At 56.0% G+C, this 16,618-nt stretch overlaps 1 protein-coding gene across 6 annotated transcripts in view; it reads left to right on the forward strand.

The window, feature by feature from the left end:
* Positions 1–16,618, forward strand: part of DNAH1 (dynein axonemal heavy chain 1) — an 81,853-nt gene that overhangs the window by 51,447 nt on the left and 13,788 nt on the right. For 5 of the 6 annotated variants that reach the window (XM_047833571.1, XM_047833547.1, XM_047833580.1 and 2 more), the window contains exons 35-53: positions 1,573–1,664; positions 1,860–2,014; positions 3,369–3,546; positions 4,341–4,535; positions 4,625–4,744; positions 5,014–5,172; positions 5,365–5,472; positions 6,545–6,685; positions 6,828–6,988; positions 7,423–7,580; positions 8,149–8,322; positions 9,128–9,166; positions 11,310–11,488; positions 12,452–12,682; positions 13,354–13,550; positions 14,031–14,166; positions 15,080–15,288; positions 15,379–15,550; positions 16,288–16,479. In XM_047833571.1, the coding sequence (XP_047689527.1) occupies positions 1,573–1,664; positions 1,860–2,014; positions 3,369–3,546; positions 4,341–4,535; positions 4,625–4,744; positions 5,014–5,172; positions 5,365–5,472; positions 6,545–6,685; positions 6,828–6,988; positions 7,423–7,580; positions 8,149–8,322; positions 9,128–9,166; positions 11,310–11,488; positions 12,452–12,682; positions 13,354–13,550; positions 14,031–14,166; positions 15,080–15,288; positions 15,379–15,550; positions 16,288–16,479 (2,996 nt within the window). The remainder of the gene's footprint in view (positions 1–1,572; positions 1,665–1,859; positions 2,015–3,368; positions 3,547–4,340; positions 4,536–4,624; positions 4,745–5,013; positions 5,173–5,364; positions 5,473–6,544; positions 6,686–6,827; positions 6,989–7,422; positions 7,581–8,148; positions 8,323–9,127; positions 9,167–11,309; positions 11,489–12,451; positions 12,683–13,353; positions 13,551–14,030; positions 14,167–15,079; positions 15,289–15,378; positions 15,551–16,287; positions 16,480–16,618) is intronic. The other variant, XM_047833563.1, reaches the window with a different exon arrangement.

Below are 16,618 nucleotides of genomic sequence, written 5' to 3' on the forward strand. Positions count from 1 at the left end.
TTCTGGTGACCAGCCCCCTTCCAGGAGCCCACCACCAAGAGGTGCCTCATTAGAACAAAAGACATTTCTAGCACTCAGGAAATGACAAAGGTTTTAGGAGCTCTGTGTCAGGAACCAGGATCAAAGGCTAAGTATTAGAAAAGAAGATTCTCCTAGCATCCTATTTATAATGGTTTGAGGAGCTCTGCCTCAGGACCCCGGGGCAGAGACCAATGTATATTTTGCTGGTTATTTTACATTGGGGAAGCAAATCCTGTTGTCTCCCCCAGACGTCTTGCTGTGGTCCCTCTCTCCACGTGGGGAGTAGTCACAGCACTTGGGCTCCTCTTGGGCCCTGTTCCTCCCTGACAGGAGCTCTCCTCTGCTCTGTCTTCACCTGCCTGGGGTGGGAATCACTGGGGAAATGGTGAGCTGTGGCCTGCCCACACCCACCACCCCACTTCACCCCCACCCCAACTCCCCTCTTTTGGAGCAAAGCATGTCACTCCCTTCTTCAGGACTTGCTCATACTCCTCATGGAACACAGCCCTGTTGTTGTTGGACTAAGGAGCATTTGGGCTTTTCTTGAACTGGATTGTCACAAAAACCACCACACAGTTGGAAGAACTCTATGGGATGCCCTCATCAGTCTCCCTCTCGCCCCAACCCTCTTTCCCAATAGAAGGTGGGGGTCTCAATGCAGCCGCTGCACAGTCATGCAGCTCGAGCTCTGGTCCCACCATCCCCTAGCCCGGCTGACCTTCCCTCTCCTCCTAGACCCTCCCTGCCTGTCCTTTGCGAAGAAGGGGTTGCTTCCCCAGGAAGTCACACCTGGCTGTTCTGGCCACCCTGGCTACACGGGGCCCTCTCTGGGGCCTGTTGTGCTCATGCTGCAAGGCCTGTCCCCCATGCCTTCCACTGTTCATTCCACATGCAGCTCTGATGCCCCTTCCCGCCCACCAGGTCCCAGCAGGCTTGTTGAATGAAGCCTCAAAATCTCTTGCTCATGGCTTTGGCTCAGCTTAGCCATCACTGAATGATTAGACCATGTCTCATTAACAGGGACCCCCAGGCATGTGGCACCATAGCTCCCTGCCACTCCCCAAGCCGCTCTTGGGCCAAAGTGATATGCTCATTCTCTACCTGTGGGTCTGGCCCTCTGCCCACCACTGGCAGCTATCCCTACAGCTCTGGTCTTGGTCAGTCAAAGCTCCTGACTGACTCTCAGGTTTTGTCCCTGGGATTTTGCCACGTATTGGCCACCATTTACTCAGGGCAGTGCTTTCGGCAGGAGCTGACGTTGCTTCTGGGGCCTGTGCCAGCTGGACACCTGACCAATGGATGTTAGGGACTGATGGTCACAGTGGCAATCATGGCTGGCCATTAGCAGAGAGTCCCTACTCTGTGCCAGGCTCTGTGCTCAGGGCTTCACCTGCCCCCTCCTTTGAAGTAGGCACTATTGTCAGCCGCATTTTATAGATGAGGAAACTGAGGCTCAGGGTGACCCACCTGAGGTCAAACAGAGAGCTAGTGGCAGGGCCAGGACCCAAGCCCATGCTCTGCCCCCTGGGTTCCATTTGCATGTCCCTCCAGGCTTCCTGACCAAGTGCATCCAGCTCTACGAGACCACGGTGGTACGGCACGGCCTCATGCTGGTCGGGCCCACAGGCTCTGGCAAGAGTAATGTAAGTGGAGCCAAGCCAGGCGATCCAGCACCCAGACAGTGGGCCTGAGGGTGGTGGGGCCTCAGTGGGGTCTTGGCCCCCATTTGTACCTCTGTGGCCTCTAGACTACCCCTCCTGCCCCTGTGATCTGCAACCCACTCCAGCCCTGTTCTCTGGGGAACAAGGAGGCTCACTCTTGGGTGGCTGCCTCCCCAGTGTTACAGAGTCTTGGCAGCCGCCATGACGTTGCTGAAAGGGCAGCCATCCATCAGCGGTGGTGTGTACGAGGCTGTCAATTACTACGTGCTTAACCCCAAGTCCATCACGATGGGCCAGCTGTATGGAGAATTTGACCTGCTCACCCATGAGTGGTGAGTGGTCCCAATCCCTCTGCAGTTATCACCCTGTGCCTAGGCTTCTGGAGGCTGTGAGCCATGCGTCCCCCTCCCCACCCTAGCCCAGTGTGAGGTCAGGAGCTCAGGCTCTGGAGCCCAAGTGCCTGGAACCCTATTCACCACTGCACTTCCTTGCTGAGTGACCTTCCTCACTCCCTGGGTCTTGGTGCTGTCGTCTGCAAAGTAGGGATAATAATGGCACCATGATTGCCATAGAAAATGACCTTGACATAAAGAAGATGTTTGGACAGCATGGCACATACCAAGTTTTCAGTAAATGTTGCCTGGTGTCGTGACCCCAGAGGGTTGGCGATTCCTCTCACGGCCTCCATGCCCTGGCAGACACATACATGTCAGGGAAAGTGCCTTGAGCTGGAGAGGGCAACTAAGTGGACACCGTCCAAATGTCAGCATGTGGGAGGCTCTTCTCTGGGGGGATTCTGTTTCTCTCAATAAGTTTCCAGTCTCTGCTGGGGACTTTTGCTTGGCTCCAGTGTTCTGGGGCCCAGAGAGGGGCAGTCACTTGTCTTTCTAAATGTGAGTCTGGCCTGCTCCCACATTTCTGGTGAAGGGTCTCAGCTATACCCACTCTAGGCCCCTGCATGGGTAGGTGGGGGGCCTGGGGATCAGACCAAAAACATGTTCCCCTACCCACCAGTTTCCCTGGCATTTGGGGCCTTTGAAACCTGAGCCTTCTTGGGTTCTGTGGCAGGAACTGGATACATCTCGTGACCCATCCCTTGCTTTTTCTGCTAGGTCATTGACGTCTTATCCTTCTCTTTCCATGTCCCAGAACTCTGTGGACCTCCATTTATGCTGTTGCCTCCTCCCCCGTTTCCTTTCTTTTCCCCAGGATATCACCTTTTTATCCTCTTTTTTTTTTTTTTTTAATTTTTTTTTCAATGTTTATTTATTTTTGGGACAGAGAGAGACAGAGCATGAACGGGGGAGGGGCAGAGAGAGAGGGAGACACAGAATCGGAAACAGGCTCCAGGCTCTGAGCCATCAGCCCAGAGCCCGACGCGGGGCTTGAACTCACGGACCGCGAGATCGTGACCTGGCTGAAGTCGGACGCTTAACCGACTGCGCCACCCAGGCGCCCCTTTTATCCTCTTTTTAATGGAGACTCAGCAGAGAAGGAATATAAGCACACATTTTTATAACCCCATGTTTTACCAAAAAGTCCCATTTCCCCCATTATAGTTTTTCAATGAATGAAGATATTGAAGGGAAAAATACCCCAGCCGAGCAGCCAGATGTCTCTGGGAGTCAGCTGTGCCTGCTGCCCTGTTTCTGGGCACCTACAGCCCTCTCCTCCTGGTAACTGCAGGACAGATGGGATTTTCTCCTCCCTCATCCGGGCGGGGGCCATCGCCTCTGATACCAACAAGAAGTGGTACATGTTCGATGGGCCGGTGGATGCTGTCTGGATAGAGAACATGAACACGGTGCTGGATGACAACAAGAAGCTGTGCCTTAGCTCTGGGGAGATCATCAAGCTCACAGAGGTATGTCTACCTGTCCATTTCCCCGGCTCTCCTCTGCATCTGGGTGGACCTGACGGCCACAGCATGCTGGCCATCCTCATCCCCCTCCATCTCAGGACCACAGCTGCACCTCAGCCCATCCCCACAACCTTTTGGTGTCCCTCTCCATCCCAAGCTCCCATACTTGGCCACGTCTTGTGCAGCTGCTCAGAGCTGCCTATCTGCAGACCCACAGTCTGTGATGCTCTGGGCCTAGGTCCAGGATGACCACCCACAAGGCTCTGCCTTGTGCCTCCCAGGCCCCCTTGCAGCCATGTCAGCCCAGTCTGAGTCAGGCATCTTAGCAACATGACAGTCATATGGGAGACAGGTGGTCCAGACCTGGCTGTAGGGACACCTGCCTGGTGTGTGAGGTGCAGTTCTCAGAAGAGGAGGTATCACCTGGGTGTAAGAGCAGTTCATGGTATCCACACTGAGCTGATCTCTTGAGCCCTTCTGAGAACACCCAGAGCATAGCAGGCAGCTCCCATCAGATTTCTCTATGGCTCCAGGGACCCCAATATGCCCCAGTCCACTATACTGGCCAGAGAGTAATCAGGAATCTCCTGACTTTTGTTCTCCTCAAGACTCCAGGGAGGGATATTTTATCAGCTGAAGACCAAGGGGTTTCTGCATCCCTTCCACCCCAGCACTGCTCCTGGTGCACATCCCACCCCATGGCCTGCCTACAGTTGCAGGATGGGCAACCCCTCCCCATGGCTCTGTGGCCCTAGGAGCTGGTGACTGGCCCACTCATACAGTTCATGTCCTGCCAGGTAATGACCATGATGTTCGAGGTGCAGGACCTGGCAGTGGCCTCCCCAGCCACAGTGTCCCGCTGTGGTATGGTGTACCTGGAGCCCAGCATCCTGGGGCTCATGCCCTTTGTCGAGTGCTGGCTAAGGAGACTCCCTGACTTATTCAAGCCCTATGAGGAACAGTTCAAGGCCCTCTTTGTTGGCTTTCTGGAGGTAAGCAAGTCCACAGTGTGCCTGGCCTAGGTGGGGCAGCCAGGTGCTGTGGCCGCCAGCCACAAGAGCCGGGTGCTCATCCCCTATAGGGGTCCATAACTTTCATCCGGAACTCGGTAAAGGAGGTGATCGCCTCAACCAACAGCAACCTGATCATGAGTCTCCTCAAGCTGCTGGACTGCTTCTTCAAGCCCTTTCTGCCTAAAGAGGTATGGCTCTGAGCAAGTGGGGCTGGGTGCCTTCTCCTTTCTGCCCCCTGCTCTCCTTGCCCGAGTACCAGAGGGCCCTGAACCCCATGCCCAGCTTCCTGGAAGAGAGATTCAGATCGGCTCACATGGGTCACGGGATCACCCCATCAGGTGTGCTGCAGAGACACCAAACTATGCAGCAGAGGCCAAAGGATGCCCCCAACCTCTGCCTCCTAGGGCTACTCAGTACTATTCTTGCCTTGGCCTGATACTATTCCCACTATCCCCAGGGCCTCAAGAAAATATCCCCAGAAAAGCTGAGTCGCATCCCAGAGCTGATTGAGCCCTGGTTCATCTTCTCCCTGATCTGGAGTGTGGGTGCCACAGGGGACAGTGCCAGCCGCATCAACTTCAGCCACTGGCTCAGGATCAAGATGAAGATAGAAAAAGTGAGAGGCAGCAGTGCCCACCCCCCCACCCCCCCACCCCCCCACCCCCCGCCAGGCTGGGCTCCCAAGTCCAGGATGTGTGTGCTGAATGCCAGGTGTTCTGGGACCATCCATGGGACTCGGGCCCCCAGGGACAAGTAGCCACACAAATTCCTGGGCCTCACAGCCTGGTTTTCCTCTGGTCCCTCGAAGCTGACCATGCCCTTCCCAGAGGAGGGGCTGGTTTTCGATTATAGGCTGGAGGACGCCGGGATCAGCAGCACTAAGGACGATGAGGATGAAGATGAGGAAGGCAAGAAGGTGAATGCAGGCCTGTGCCGAGGGGACAGGACAGGACGGGAGGCGCCCCACTGGGTGGTGGCTAAACTTCTCGGTGAATCCTGACTACAGAGAGGAGGCCATGTTGATGGCCACAGGTCTCAGGTGGCGGTTATTTGCATTATCTCATGTATCCTCACAGATCCACAGTATACCTATTATCGTGCCCATTTTCCAGACAAGGAAATTGAGGCTCAGAACAGTCATCCCCAGCCAGTGGGTGACAGAGCTGGACTTGAACCTGGGACTGGGAGCTGTTCCTAGAGTTCCTCCCCTACCAACCATATGCATTGACTCCTCCGTGTTGATGCCGAGTCCAGGGATGTTCACCTCAATTCTACTAAAAAGTCCCATTTTCCTAGGGGCTGGGCACCCTAAGGGCAGGGCAGCAAGCCCTCAAGGCCTACTTTGGTGTCCCACTCATTCTATCGGCCAGCGAGGGCTCTGTGAGCCTACTCTGCTTCTAGGATCAGAATCCTAACCCAGGAGGAAGAGGGGGCAGAGAGGCGTTTGCGGAGATGGCCACTATGCATGGGGCTGGGGATCTCACAGGACACATTTGAGTCTAACAGGACTGTCCCCAGTGTGACCTGTGCTTGACCATAGTGAGGACCCTCATCAGGGGAGGTCTGCAAGCTGGGTCAAAGAATTCATGCAGGTGGGATGGTGTGGGGAGATGAGGCCAGGTGACCTCAGCACCTGTGGTTCTGGTCCCCCCCTCCCCTGCCTTGGGTAGTCTGAAATTAAATAGCGAAGGCCTTTGACTTCTGGGCTGTCCACTTGCTGGAACACTTCCTTGATGCAGAGACCCACAGCTTCCCTAGGAAGCTGCCCACAAGGGCAGCCGTGTGCAGAGAGCTCCCCCACTCGCAGTGGTTTGTTCTGGGGTTCCCCATGGTGTGCAGAGAGTAGGGCACAGGCTTCCTATTTCAGTCAGAAACAGCCCCTTACCCGGGCTCTCTTGCCAAGGCCTAGCAGTGCAGCTCCTTGCCCTCCTGGTGCACTTGGCCAGAGTGGGGTTCTGGGCCCAGCCCTGAGCTACCTGTGGTTCCAGGTTGCCTGGGTCAAGTGGATGGACTCCTCGACTCCGTTCACCATGGTGCCAGATACCAACTACTGCAACATCATCGTGCCTACTATAGACACAGTGCAGATGTCCTACCTGCTGGACATGCTGCTCACCAACCACAGGCCCGTGAGTGCCCCTGCCATGCCCTGTCTCACCCAAACTAAGGCCCAAGTCAGGGGGTGGCTGGCCTCCCATATTGACAGGGTGGCAGCTCCTGCTGTGTGCCAGACCCTGGGAGAGTTTTGAATATGTGATCCCGTTCTCCTAGGTGCTGTGCATTGGGCCAACAGGCACAGGGAAGACCCTCACCATCTCCGACAAGCTCCTCAAGAACCTGCCGCTGGAGTACATCAGCCACTTCCTCACCTTCTCAGCCCGAACCTCGGCCAACCAAACCCAGGACCTCATCGACAGCAAGCTGGACAAGAGGTAGGCACCTCATTCCTTTCTATGTCCCGTGTCCTCCCAGCCTGGCTCAACCAGCTGCTTTCTCAGCTCCTCACCAAATTATGCTCTCGGGTTTGCCGAGACCTTCCTGGAGGGCCCTGGGCTCCTTTGCAGACTGTTCTGGAGCTATCATCCATCAGAAATGCCTACTAGGCCCAGCCATGGGTGCTTGCCCTGGGCTGGGTACTCGGGTGGGGCTTGTTATGTGTCTGCATGGGAGGCAAGACTCACCTTGAGGGAGCCCAGACTCAGGGCAGCCAAGTGTGATGTCCTAGGATGTTCAGAATGGGACAAGGGGCTGCTCAAGAGTTCCAACAATTCAGAGGAGGCTGAAGGTAGTTGCCATCCTGCCACCCCTGGGCTCCCAGAGGACCTGGTACCAATGGGTGCTAGGCTCACACAGCCCCTTCCCACAGGCGGAAGGGTGTGTTCGGACCACCCCTGGGGCGCAACTTCATCTTCTTTATCGATGACCTGAACATGCCAGCCTTGGAGACATATGGTGCCCAGCCACCCATCGAGCTGTTGCGCCAGTGGATGGACCACGGTGGCTGGTATGACCGCAAGGTCATTGGTATGTACCCTCTGGCCTGAGCCAGTGGGGTGCGGGCTGGGTGTCCTGGGCAGGGCCAGGGCATCTGTTAGGCAGAGTAGGCACAGCGCCCAGTGCCCACAGTACTTTTAGAGGGTCCACAGAAATGTTTTGATTTTAAAAAAATTTGTAATGTTTATTTGTTTTTGAGAGAGAGAGAGAGAGAGAGAGAGAGAGAGACAGAACATGAGCAGGGGAGCGGCAGAAAGAGAGGGAGACAGAATCCGAAGCAGGCTCCAGGCTCCAAGCTGTCAGCACAAACTGTGAGATCATGACCTGAGCTGAAGTTGGACGCTTAATTGACTGAGCCACCCTGGCGCCTTGTTTTGATTTCTTTTAAAATCACCAGGAAGATGAACTTTCAGGTCAAAGAACATTTTTAATGTATAACATAAATATATTTGTCTTTATTCTAATACTGATATAAATTATAGTTTTTAATATTGTTATGGAGGAGAGGAGACCCTTGAAGGCCAAGTGCCTGGGGCCCACAGAAGTCATAATTCAGCCCTGGGCAGGGCTTCCTCCTGACTTCCTGCCTCCACTCCAGGAGCCTTCAAGAACCTGGTGGACATCAACTTTGTCTGTGCCATGGGCCCCCCAGGTGGAGGCAGGAATGCCATCACCCCACGGCTGATGCGCCACTTCAACTACCTGTCCTTTGCTGAGATGGATGAGGTCAGCAAGAAGCGCATCTTCTCCACCATCCTGGGCAGTTGGATGGGTGAGCCTTGGGCAGAAGTGGGGGAGGCTATGGGCAAAGGCAGAAGCCCAAGCAGATAAACTACTCCTAGGACAGCCGGGCAGCTGCTGGAAAGGGGGGAGTGGTTGAGGCACTGACCTCAGCCCTGGATTCATCCTTTACTCAGCTATGTCACCACTGGCAAATTTGTGAACCTCTCTGAGCCTCAGTTTCTCCATCTGTATAATGGATGATGATATTAGAGTCCACCACCCCAAGTTGTGAAGGTTAAATAAGACATTGCATGTAGCATCTAGCATGAAGCCTGGCACATGGGGATTACTGAATATATGATTTATACACTTGTATGCTTGTGACTTCACCTGCATATGCACACACATACATGTCAGTACTTACCTAGAAAAGCTGGTGGAAGGATGTTACTTTTATAAATCAGGAAAAGCCACCAAGATAGAATGGACAAAGTGGCCCTGATCTTCCATGGGGTTTGGGGAAAAGTCTGCATCAGGATGCAGTTTCCCTCACCAGCCCACCTCCTATCTAACATACATTCTGACCTGTGAACTCCCCTTGGCACTGTGCCAGGTGGTGGGGGATGGGAGTCAGGTCTTCCCTCCTGTGGCCTGGCCTGCCCTGCCCCCAGGGGTGATAGGTCAGAACCTGCCTACAGGCCCAGCTTGTGGGGGTGGGAGGGGGCACATTGCTCTGAGGAGGGTGGGTAGCAGGTAGCTGCTCTGGGAGCTGCCCAGCTCAGCCCAGCTGGCCAAGGTGGGCAGCAAGGGACCCACCTAAGTTAGACCCCCATGTCTCTCCCTCAACCCTCTAGATGGACTCCTCGGGGAGAGAAGTTACCGGGAGCCCGTGCGTAAGTGCAGGCCCAGACAGGCCCTGGCTGGGGTGAGGTGCTGGTTCCAGGGGGAGCCCTGGGCTCCAGTCGGGTGGGGCTGAGGCTGGGTCGCAGTGGCCACAGTGAACCATCCTCAGGCTCATGTGAGGGCCTTGGGCTATAGCCAATGCCTTTGTAGGCTCATTCAACTATTCGTACAGCAGCCAGTCCTTTGGTGCCTGGGTTATGTCCATCTTGCAGTAGAAGCAAAGTAAATGTGAGTTCAGTGAATGAGCTCCCACCCTGTGTAAAGAAGCAGGGGCTCCAAAGAGGCTGGCCCTCTCCGAGGAGCAGACATCTCCAGTGTGGCAGCCTCACACAGGACAGATCTGTCAGTCATTGCTGCAGGGCGACTGACTACCTCAGGCCTTCAGACCCACCTCACATCCCACCTCTTCCCCTACCTCAGCTGAAAGAGGCCATCAGAAAACAGCGCCCTCCTTAGGCCTCCATGTCCATTGCTCACCTGCACACAGGCGCCCATTGGCCCTGTCTTCTCTCTTGTTGCTGGGAACGGACTGCCCTGCTCCCAGACAAGGTCAAAGAGTCCTGTTCTTAAGCCTGAATCCCACCCCCAGATTGTGTGCCGGAGGACGTGGCTCCACCTCCCAAAACACTGCATAAGTACCCACATATGTGTGTGGCCCTTCTCCACTGGGCCATTCCATCAGCAAGCAGACATGTCCCCCATCGTAACACAAAACCCCAAACAGCCACTCTCGGCCCCTTCCCATCCTGGCCATCACTCTATTTCTCTGCTCATGTTGACAGCACAGCTCAAGAGCATTGTCTCTTCATGCTGGCACCAGCCGCCCCTCCCACTTTCCCTCGTGCCCCACCACTCCCCAGAGAGTGCCCTTGTCACCAGCGGCCTTGTGTGGCCAGACCAAAGGTCAGCTCTCAGTCCTCACATTCCCGGGCTGTCACTGTCAGTGGAGGGTGGCCGCTCCTTCTCTCAGGTCACCACCCTCCACCCCCATTTCCCCACCCCACCCCAACCTCCCACCTGTCCATCTATCCATCTCCATCTGCAGCCAGAGGGACCCATTCAAATGTTCATTCGGATCACACTCCTCCGCTGCCCAATTGCAGACAAGAGCCCAAGTCCCAACAGTGGCGGATGGGGCCATCCCTGCCCCTTGTCACCTCTCTGCTCTCACCCGCTCCTCACTGTCCTGGGCCTGCTTATGCCTCCCTTCCTCAGCTGTCTGCTTCAGTGCCCCTCCTCGCGAGGCCTCTCCCAGCATCGTGCCGAATGCCCCTAGCCCTGGCCACCCCCCCCCCCCCCGCCCCCAACACCTCTCTCCTGCGGCAGGCCTCTCCATAGCTCTTTACTGTCTGCTCTGCTGCACGTCTGTTCGTTCCCTGCCTCCCCACAAGAATGGCAGCTTCAGGGTGATGAGTGTGTCTGTTGGGGCTGCCCTCTGTGCCCAGGACCTAGAACAGTGCAGTGCCTGTGTTAATAGATGAGCCCCTCTGTGGGGTTGATGAGTCCTCCTGCCCCTTCTTTACTTTTTTCCACTTCAGGGGATTGATTCCCTCTGCCCCAAGTTCCCACTGACAGCATTTGGTTCCCAGCAAAGAATTGAGTAGATTTTAAAGAACAATAAAACAGATTATGTTAGTAATGAAAATGCAGGCTGGTGGGTTGCAGCAGCTCCGGGGGGCTGGTAAGCCCTGCAGGTCACGGCTGACTCCAGGCCCTGCACATCCCCCGTGATGCCCTCCTGAAGCTTATGTGGACCATGTGACCCTCCCCTGCTTGGCTCAGAGCCGGCATGTTTCAGGTGTGGGGGACAGCCCTACTGGCACTGACTCCCCTTGTTCTGTGTGTGTGTCCCAGTGCCCCAGTGCACAATGGCCTGTGTCAGTAATGAGGATGTACAAGTGAGGAGCTCAGAGCAGGAGATTCCTCACCCCAAGCTAGGGGACATCAAGAAGAACTTGTGGAGGAGGTGGCATCGAAGAGGATCTAAAGGGTGGGTGCAAGTGAGGCCCGCAGGCTGGGGAAAGGGCATCTGGGGGAGAACACGGCATTGGCAAGGGCAGGGGGTTAGGATCCACAGAGGCCGCACTGGAGCCCCCACCTGTGTGACCCAGGTCCACCCTCCTGTTCCCACAGCTGGGGCCCCCACCATCGCTCAGTTTGCGGACCCCCTCGTGGAAGCCACCATCATGGTATACTCCACCATCACCTCCCAGCTGCTGCCCACCCCAGCCAAGTCCCACTATACCTTCAACCTGAGGGACCTTTCCAAGGTCTTCCAGGGAATACTCATGGCCGACCCGGCTAAGGTCGAGGTGAGGATCTGGTAGGATCCCTTCCCAGTGTCCAGCAGAGGAGTACCCACCATGACTTCACAGTCCTCCCCAGCCCCTCAGTTTTAGGCCTTACTGCTCAAACACTGCCCAGCCTTGATCTGGCCAGGCCCTGAGTGGGGCTGGAGGCATGGTGGGCTCCAGACCCCCTGCCTTCCTATAGCTGAGTCCAGATCCATGCTTAGAATGGCAGTGGTGTTGGGGCTCACACAAAAGAGGGAGCCAGGGCAAAGAAAGGGAGAGAAAGGTTCCTGTTGGAGGCCCTGTGTGGGAGAAGATTTGGGAGGAAGAATGAGTGGGATGCACTCCAGGAAACAAATACTCCAGTGGAAGGAGCAGGACTGTAGCAGGGAGTGGGCTGTCTGGTGTGCTGGGTGGGCTGGGGCAGACTGTGAGCTGTGGGGGCCGCAGGATCCTGAAGGTGATGGGAACCATGGGTTTGGGTGGGAGACAGATTTACACTTGGAATGGGGGTGGGTTTGGTCAGTGTGTGCAGAGCCTGGTCTGCACAGGGAGACTCAGTGAACAGGACAGATGCCAGACTTGGCCTTGCCAAGCTATAGCCAAAGAGGTAGAGAGAAGGGCCTGGGACTTTCCTGAAGGTCAGCTACTCACCCAGGGAGAGGCAGGAAAGCTGGGATGGAGGTGGCAGCAGACATAGAAATGGGAGCAGAATCCAAGGGGCTTGCTGAGTGGCTAGATGTGGGGCGTTAGGAAGGAGAATTGGGCATTCCTCCCCAGCCTGGGGTTTGAGGAATCGTGGGGGCCCTAGTGGAGCTGGGTCCCAGTAGGCACTTGGCCTTCTGAGCCTGGATCTGGGGGTGGAGAGGCACAGGTGTGAGGCACAGCCCCATGCTGGACGTGGTCCTTGGTTGGCTGCCCTGTGTGCAGCCCTGCCCGGGACTCCAGGGGAAGAGGCAGGTGCTGATGCCAGGATGGCTGCAGGACAAGGTACAGCTGCTACGACTGTGGTACCACGAGAGCTGCCGCGTGTTCCGCGACCGCCTGGTGAACGAGGAGGACCGTGGCTGGTTCGACAAACTACTGGAGAGCCACATGGAGTACTGGGACGTGGCCTTTGTTGAGGTCTGTCCCTTCCAGCCCATCCTTTATGGGGACTTCATGTCGCCAGGCTCAGATGTCAAGTCCTATGAGCTCATCACCAGCGAGAAGAAGGTGAGGGGCCCGGCTGAGGCCTACTCCTCCTGGGGCCCTTCATGCTGCCCCCCGGGACCCAGACCCTCTGCAGCACTGCTAACAGGCCTGCGTGCTGTGGCTGGAGGGTCAGGACACTGACTTCGAAGGCCAGCACTTGGCTCTCTGGGTCTCATTTCCTTTGTCAAAAGAGTGTAGCAGGCCCTCGTTGGCCCACCTCTGAGGATGAGCCTGTGGTTCATTTGAGACGGGCTCTGTAAACAGGGACATGCTGTACCTGTTGGAGGGGCTATCATCCTGCCCTCAGAGGGGCAGCAGGGCCCCTGGGGTCATAAGTCTGAGTCATGACCCCAGGGAGATATGGAAGAGACCCCGTCAGGGGTCTCAGAGCTGCATGGCTGGCGTGGCCTTCCTGATGGTTTCCCTCCACACACATCCCCTCCTTGTTCCTAGGAGCTCCCACCAGAGTCATGGGTCAGTACACTTGTTAAAACCCAGAGGAAACAGATAGGGCTCTGACCCCACGCCTCAGGCCTTGGTGTATCCAACAGGTCGGGCCTTATGTAGGTGGAACTGGCTTCTGAAGGCACAGCGCCCTTCCAAGCACAGAGGAAGGGGTGTGCTTTCTGTTGGGGGCCCTGGTTCACAGAGACCGAGAGAGGACCCAGATCTCCCCATCCTCCCTGCCCCAGATGATGCAGGTGATTGAGGAGTACATGGAGGACTACAACCAGATCAACACAGCCAAGCTGAAGCTGGTCCTCTTCATGGATGCCATGAGCCACATCTGCCGCATCAGCCGCACCCTGCGCCAGGCGCTGGGCAACGCGCTCCTGCTGGGTGTGGGTGGCAGTGGCCGCAGCTCCCTCACTCGGCTGGCCTCGCACATGTGAGGGCCCCCAGACATGGTGGGGAGTGGTGGCTGGTGGCAGGCAGACTATTGGTTCCATTTATGTTCTTCCACAGATGGGGGAGCCTCGGGCCGCCCTGGGCCAGGACCCCCAGCCATGGGCTTCTGAACACACTGGGAACAGGAACTAGGCCCCAAGGAGAGGCAACAGAAGTACCCTGTGGTGCTGTGGGGAGGGAAATGTGGCTGCAGACATCCAAGAGGGATTCCTAGATGAGACGGCCATAGGCTTTCTCTCAGAATCAGAGCTGGGAGGATGGAAGGAAAGGGCATTCCAGGCCATGGGAACAGCTTAAGCCAAGGTCTGAAGGCAAGAGAGCATGTTCAGGGCCTGGAGAGTCTGCAGATCTGCCCAGGAAGGGGGCCAGACTCCAGATGGCTGGGGTGGGGTGTGGGCACCCACCACTCAGCACTTGGCCTCAAGCTCTGGTAGGCCTCCACCCAAACTCCTGTCTCTAGGGCTGAGTACGAGTGCTTCCAGATTGAGCTATCCAAGAACTACGGCATGACCGAGTGGCGTGAAGATGTCAAGAAGGTCTTGCTCAAGGCTGGCCTGTACAGCCTGCCCATCACCTTCCTTTTCTCCGACACCCAGGTGCCACTGCCATAGGCAATGGGCAGGGTCCAGGGTGGGGTGGCTATAACCCCATCCCAGTGTGGTATCCTATAAGGTGGTCAGTCCTTCAATCCCAGGTCACTGTCATTTGGGATGGCTGTTTTGAGGGACAGCTGGGACTAGGGGTGAGGGAGCCCATAGTTGGGTGGGTCAGGTGAGTGGGGCCAAACCCAGCCTATCAGGGCTAGGGAGATATAGATCGCTACTAAACCCTAAGGGTAAAGAAGGCCCCTGGCACCATGGCTGACCACAAATGGCACCACACTCACTGGCCAAAGGCTTCCCACCTTAAGGACCACAGGACTTGTGCCCAAAGTGCTGTGCCCGTGGTGCTCTATTTAGGGGCTGCTCCCTCTAGAACTCCCTAGGCATGAGTACTGTTACTAGGTCTCTTAAGAGAAGGTGAGGTTGTGGCTTTGGGGTCTCAAGACAAATACAGCAGCACTTAAACCTGGCTAGGGGTCAGAACTGGGCCAAGGCTGAAGTCCTGAAATATATCCCACCCTGTTCAGAGTCCTCTCTGTTCCCAGCCCTGCTTCTACCCCAGGGTCCCCTCATGTCATCTGGTAAGGACTATTTCTGCCCATGGCCTGGTTTTCTCCTGTAAACAGGAGGACTAAACAGGCATGGAGCGGCCTGAAAAGTGAGGAGTAAGGTGCCACATCTCCTACCCAGGACCCAAGGCTCTTTCACAGCCCAGTGGTGATGTTCAGAGTCTCTGCTATAGGGCAGACCCAGATATGAGTCCTAGACTATGACTTATGGGGTCACTTGTATGATCCTGGGCTTCTCTGCCCAGGTTTGTAAAATGGGGCTGCTGTGAAGGTCCAGGGAGACCAACGCCCAGGGGCCATCATCAAGGCTTAGCTTTTGCACTCTCATCTCTCCCCAGATCAAGAATGAGTCTTTCCTGGAGGACATCAACAACATCCTGAACTCGGGTGACATTCCCAACCTCTATACCTCAGAAGAGCAGGACCAGATTGTCAACACCATGCGGCCATATGTCCAGGAGCAGGGCCTGCAGCCCACCAAGGCCAACCTCATGGCCGCCTACACTGGGCGTGTGCGCAGCAACATCCATGTGGTGCTGTGCATGAGGTACAAGCAGTCATCGCAGCCTGCTGTGGGGAGGGTTCTGGGCTCCTGGGGGTGGAAGTCAGCATCTCATTTGGACTCCTGGCCCCCCAGCCCCATAGGAGAGGTCTTCCGAGCCCGCCTGAGGCAATTCCCCTCGCTGGTCAACTGCTGTACCATTGACTGGTTTAACGAATGGCCAGCTGAGGCCCTGGAGTCTGTGGCCACCATGTCCCTGAACGAGATCCCAGAACTGGAAGCCACCTCTGAAGTAATTGGAGGACTGGTAGGTGTCTTGGTGAGGAGCAAGCTGTCGTGGGGGAAATGTTTAGGCTTGGGACTCTCACCCAGGCTCAACACTGATGGGCATTTGGGCAGGTGAGTTACCTGTGCTGAGCCTGTTTCCTCATCTGTATAATGGGGGTGCCACAAGACTGTCTCAGTGACATAGGTGGTTGGACACACACTTCACAGTCACTGTTTGTTTTGTTCCCTGAGATCTTTGTGGCAGCTTTCTTCACAGAGCCCCCTGACACAACCAAAGACCATGGATGGGGGACTAGATCTGTCTGGTCCAAACTGAGAGAGTGGTGGTCACCTGAGGGCCAAGAGCTAGAGTGAGTCCACTTCCCTGTCCAGCTATGCTGAGGCCTTGGGCCTCTGTTTCCCCTGGCCCAGCCTCCAAGGAAGGGGGGTCCCACCTTAGGATTCTCAGGGAGAGGCAGGTCTTGGGAGCTGTGACCAGGGAAAGATCTGGGAGAGACCTGAGTCCATTTAAAGTCAGCTCTGCCCTTGACAGTTGTGTGAACTTAAACAAGCCCCTTGACTTCTCTGGGTTGTGGGATTTTCTGCAGAATAGGTGACCTTGACCCTGGAGGCTATGAGGATCATAGGAGACAGTGAGTGTGAGAGGCATTGAGGTTCTTACATGTGGCCCCCTCCTTGGGACTAGGCTGCAGTGGCTTTGAGGGCACCCTGGTGCCCTTTCTTTGCTGCTGGCATCAGTGGTTTCCCACCCCACAGATTCAGGTTTGCGTATATATCCACCAGTCAGTGGCCAAGAAGTGTGTCGAGTACCTGGCTGAGCTGGCGCGCCACAACTATGTGACCCCCAAGAGCTACCTGGAGCTGCTTAATATTTTCTCCATCCTAATTGGGCAGAAGAAACAGGAGCTGAAAACTGCTAAGAACCGCATGAAGAGTGGCCTTGACAAGGTGGGCCACGGTGGGGCTTTGTGGGCAATGGCTGACAGCCCATGATTCTGCCTGCTCTGGCTTAGCCCAGACCCAGGGAGGCCCAGCCCACCCTCTCATCAGCAGCCTGCAGTGGTGAAATGGGTGGCTTCCTCCCTTA

The sequence above is a fragment of the Prionailurus viverrinus genome, chromosome A2, assembly GCF_022837055.1.
Source record: "Prionailurus viverrinus isolate Anna chromosome A2, UM_Priviv_1.0, whole genome shotgun sequence".
In the NCBI taxonomy this organism is placed as follows: domain Eukaryota; kingdom Metazoa; phylum Chordata; class Mammalia; order Carnivora; family Felidae; genus Prionailurus; species Prionailurus viverrinus.